Here is a 4,673-nt window from a genome sequence, read left to right as displayed (position 1 = left end):
TCAATTCTCTCTATGTCCTTGCTTCATCTCCTATCCAACTCCAGCAAACACCAAGCCATAAAGTTTGTAAGAATTCTCATATTGTGTTCTTAATTTCATTGCATTTTTATGTGTTTAATTTCTTGAATTTTGATTCATGTAGTTGTATCTACATATAAATTGTTAGTTATACCATGAATAACATTTTAAAGTGGTGCAGAAACTTCTTCATCTTCATCTTCATCTTCATCTTCTTCCTTCGCAAATTAGGGTTTCCYGGTTTGAGCAACTCTCTTTTTATTTCACTGCAATCGTTCTTTGATTTAATTTTACTATTTATTTCAGAATTAATCTAGCAAAATACTTGTTAATTATTTATTAGCTGTGCTTTTTTTAATTAATATTCTATTATCTGTTTATTTATTTAATTATTTATAATAATTATCTTCTTCATTATTGATTTCTTGAAAGATCTAAGTACTGGATGCAAATTAATATCCATAAATGTTCTTAGATGAGCTGTATATATGTTGAAGAAGTCAAACTAAAAGATCGTATTGTAAGTTAACTATTGAAGGCACCATCAATTACATCTTGAAGGGGGGAAAAGAACTCTTTTTTTATTTTCTAACACATTATATAATTCATGTTATTTATATTTTTGTTGGGTTTGTAACATTTTACAGAAAAAATCAACTATGGCTGTCACTATTCCAATTTTAATTGATCTTCAGATCAATCAGTTCTGTCCCTGTGAAGGATGCATTCGAAGGGTGAAAACCACACTCAGAGAAGTTGGTGGTGTCGAATTGTTGTCGATGGATCTTGACACTGGGAAACTCACRATTTCAACCGCTAAACACCCGCAAGTAATTCAGTTTGCTCTTCAAAAGAAATTCAAAAAAGTTGTTGATATTCTACCACAAGAAATCAATAGGTTGTTCGGTTTTGATACGAATGTTCAAGATATGGCAGAAGCACTTGTGAAAGTATCGCATGCCAAAGGATTAGAGAGTGTGGAATACAGACAATCGAATACTTTRAAGTTCAACTTCAACCAACCATCTTCGTCTTCATCTAGATTACCAACGGCTACATACCATGATGTACGAGGTTCTAATGGTGTCCGAATTACAGCTGATGATTATGAATATGTTGTGCCACCACCACCGCCACCAACCGCCGAGCCATCAGCTCCACTCATTCCCACAACTCAAGATCAAGTTACTGGATATCCTGCTGATCAGTTTTATGGTACTTTCTCAAAAACCTCAAGAAACCATCATTCGCATGATTGTTGCACCATTCTTTGAGCAAACCAGATTTTGTTATATGTGGTTGTGCTTTATATGCGAGCTTGGAGCCCTCTTCGATTGTTTTAATCCTCGATCATGGTTTTTAGTTTTTTTTTTTTGTTCTACGTTTTTACGCTTATACTCGAAATTAGGGATCATATGTTTGTATGTGCAACTTGGGGTTTGGACATATTGTCGTACACCCCCAACAACATTATACTTGTTTGATATCAAATAAAACATATTTTTATACACAATATTTTTTATTGAAATCCTTTCTTTGATCTGTTGTCACATAGGCCTATGGTGTGTGGTTAATGGGTGATCATTTGACTCTACTGACTTTATATAATGGTACTCGATTCTCGGACTAAGACCAAGGAAACCCGATATCAATAATGTTGCTTTCAGATCACGGCCCTACGACTCTTTGAGAAACTACCCAATTCCAATTCCAATACTAAATCAAAATCTAAGATACCAAAAGCTCCAACTAAAAGAAGATCACAACATATATATATATAACAGCCTTAAACATATGGAGGTTGAACCAAAGAGTCTTTGACATAGCGGTATTCTAGTCTTTGACTTCCTAAGAGATCAATGGTTCAAACCTCACCAAAGGTGAGGAGGGTATGTGAGTTTATTGGTTGCATTTGTCGTATATAAATATTATATATATACTTAAAAAAAACATATGGAGGATGATTTTAGAAATTTTTCAAAAGGAGGCACTCATCATTAATAACTCCATAGAAATAGAAACCGTTTAATATCCTCATTGAAGTGTTTCAGTGTAAAATTTGGTATTTGATCTAAGATTTGATATCCCCATTATAGATGTTGTTATAGGTTCAAAAATAACAACCATCAAAATTTATGACGCTACAAGAAAAAACAGATCTTTTCCGACCACCTTAAATTTTGTTGCCGAAAAATCAAACTAAATATCATCAAAGTCTTGATCTGAAATTGAGCCCTGATTCAACAATGAAATAAAAAGAGTAACAATTTGTTGTTGTTTCGTCTTCTTTTCTACTCCATGAAATCTCAATTTGGGAGTTTTACAATAGGGTTGGTTTGTCGATGAACACAAAGGGTGTCAACCCATTTTCTGACATGACTTATTGCTTCTGTACCATTTTTTTCCATTTGATTTTGATCTTCTCTGGGTTTCAGCTTTGTTGTATAAACCAATTTTGATTTTAGGCTATGTTGTGTGTGTGTATGTGTGTGTGAGAAAGAGCAAGTTGTGTTATGGATGGAGATGGGGAGGGTGGCCAGAGGATGAAGCAACCGATTGGGTTTATGTATTTCACCCTTGAATCCTTCATATACTTGTACAAATAGCATCAAAGTTTGTACTCTAAAAAAATCATATACATGTCATCATTTCATAGTTATATACATATTTTTAAATATGACATCGAATTTTGTTGGTATTTACTTGGGCCATGTCATCACTAGGAGGTCATTAGATAATAGAGACTCTTAAATAAATTAAAATTTTGTCGATAATTTTAAAAGTTTGTTCCCTAAAATAAGAATCTACACAAAATTGGTTCTATTCTGATGCAATAATACGTGGATACTCGTATCACATGCTAAAGTGTTTGTTTGTATAACTATCAAGAATCATCAACGAATCATATAAATGTAATATTTTTATTAATGATACGAGTTCTTTATCCAACCATGACACTATTTTATCTTCCTTATTTTCAACATTATTTTATATGCTTTAAGAAAATTTTAATGGAAGATTGAACGATTCTTATCTTAATTTGTCTCTATCTGTCCCAATTGGGCTCATCATGACTAAGTCATGTTGGAGTGTACACATAGGTTTTTTCTTCATTCAACGAGGTGGTCCCCTCTATCTGTATTTGACATAATTGTTGATCATATGATGTTTTATGGGAAAAAAGAGTATTTCTTATGTTGTGTGAACCCATGTAAGATTCTAGTAACTTGACCTTGCATTTATGAGTATTGGCATACAATGATATATCAAGAAACAAGCCATAAAATAATTCGTACATAAAACGCTAATTTTATAAATAAATAAATAAAAACCAATTCTCTATATTGAGATATTTAAACAGTGTAAGAAAACCTCCTTCCCATCATGTAAATACACCCATGTTGACGTAAATGGCAAACCACAAGGATGTGACCGATTGGTTTGACCTTGAACTCTAGATGTCAAAAGTATCTGGAGGTTATAGGTTCCCGTAAAACGGATGATTATCTTAGGATTATACTGCTCGTATAGCTGATTGTATGTTCAGTTCAATGAAAAAAACAATAAGTAGCAAAGAAAATAATGAATTATATTTTAAAAATATCTGCAAGGAATCTCATGTAGGATGTTATGTCATATTAAATAACTATTTAAATCTGCCTTAAATACACATTTTTTTTTCATTTATTAAAATGGATTTATAAAGAAAAAGTATTATTTTCTTAAGGAAAAAAACTAGAGTAATCTGCATTTTCGTTTGTTTTTATTAAAAATTGTGAATTTCGTGTGTACTTTTTGGAATTATAGTTTTTATTTTTATAGTATAGATATATAGTAATATGTGTATGATAATCAGTTATACTTTGATTCATTAATTTTTAATCATCCTTACTAATAATTAAATATTAATAAATTAATTACATGTACCATGATTTCTCTTGATAACTTTGTATTATGTATAAGACCAAGCAATTACTTATAAACGTTATCGTTTAAAGAAGAGTCAAAAATAATCTTCTCTACACTTAAAATTCCAACGAAGGTTCTTATTCTTTTATAACGTTTACTAATTTAATTTCTCCGACGAGTATATATCGCGTTTCTCTTCTCCATAAAATAATAATAAAGTTACGACTTTGTATGTGTATCTATAAGACTTAAAATTCTTGGAATGAAATATATAATAAAAAAGAGGTTAAGAAGTCCATGAAATAACTTAAAAAATTAAGCACTGCCCTTGTGTATGGACCAATCCATTCAGCTCTTTGATCAGCCTTTCTTCTATATAAACCCACCTTTGTTTCCTCAATTCTCTCTGTGTCCTTTCTTCATCTCCTATCCAACTCCAGCAAACACCAAGCCACAAAGTTTGTAAGAATTCTCATATTGTGTTCTTAATTTCATTGCATTTTTATCTGTTTAATTTCTTGAATTTTGATTCATGTAGTTGTATTTAATTACATATAAATTGTTGGTTATACCATGAATAACATTTTAAAGTGGTGCAGAAACTTCTTCATCTTCATCTTCATCTTCTTCCTTGGCAAATTAGGGTTTCCCGGTTTGAGCAACTCTCTTTTTATTTCACTGCAATCGTTCTTTGATTTAATTTTACTATTTATTTCAGAATTAATCTAGCAAAATACTTGCTAATT

The 4,673-nt window shown here is 31.3% G+C and overlaps 1 protein-coding gene across 1 annotated transcript; it reads left to right on the top strand.

Moving 5' to 3' along the window:
* Window positions 1–1,501, top strand: LOC112529366. Its single transcript, XM_025140632.1, has 2 exons — window positions 1–66; window positions 666–1,501. Exons 1-2 carry the CDS (start codon window positions 13–15, stop codon window positions 1,290–1,292), a joined length of 681 nt encoding a protein of 226 aa, XP_024996400.1. The 5' UTR covers window positions 1–12; the 3' UTR covers window positions 1,293–1,501.
* Window positions 1,502–4,673: the final 3,172 nt, after the last annotated feature.

This window comes from Cynara cardunculus (genome assembly GCF_001531365.2).
Source record: "Cynara cardunculus var. scolymus isolate 2C chromosome LG 1, CcrdV1, whole genome shotgun sequence".
Lineage (NCBI taxonomy): Eukaryota > Viridiplantae > Streptophyta > Magnoliopsida > Asterales > Asteraceae > Cynara > Cynara cardunculus.
This window is presented reverse-complemented; position numbering and strand designations above follow the sequence as displayed.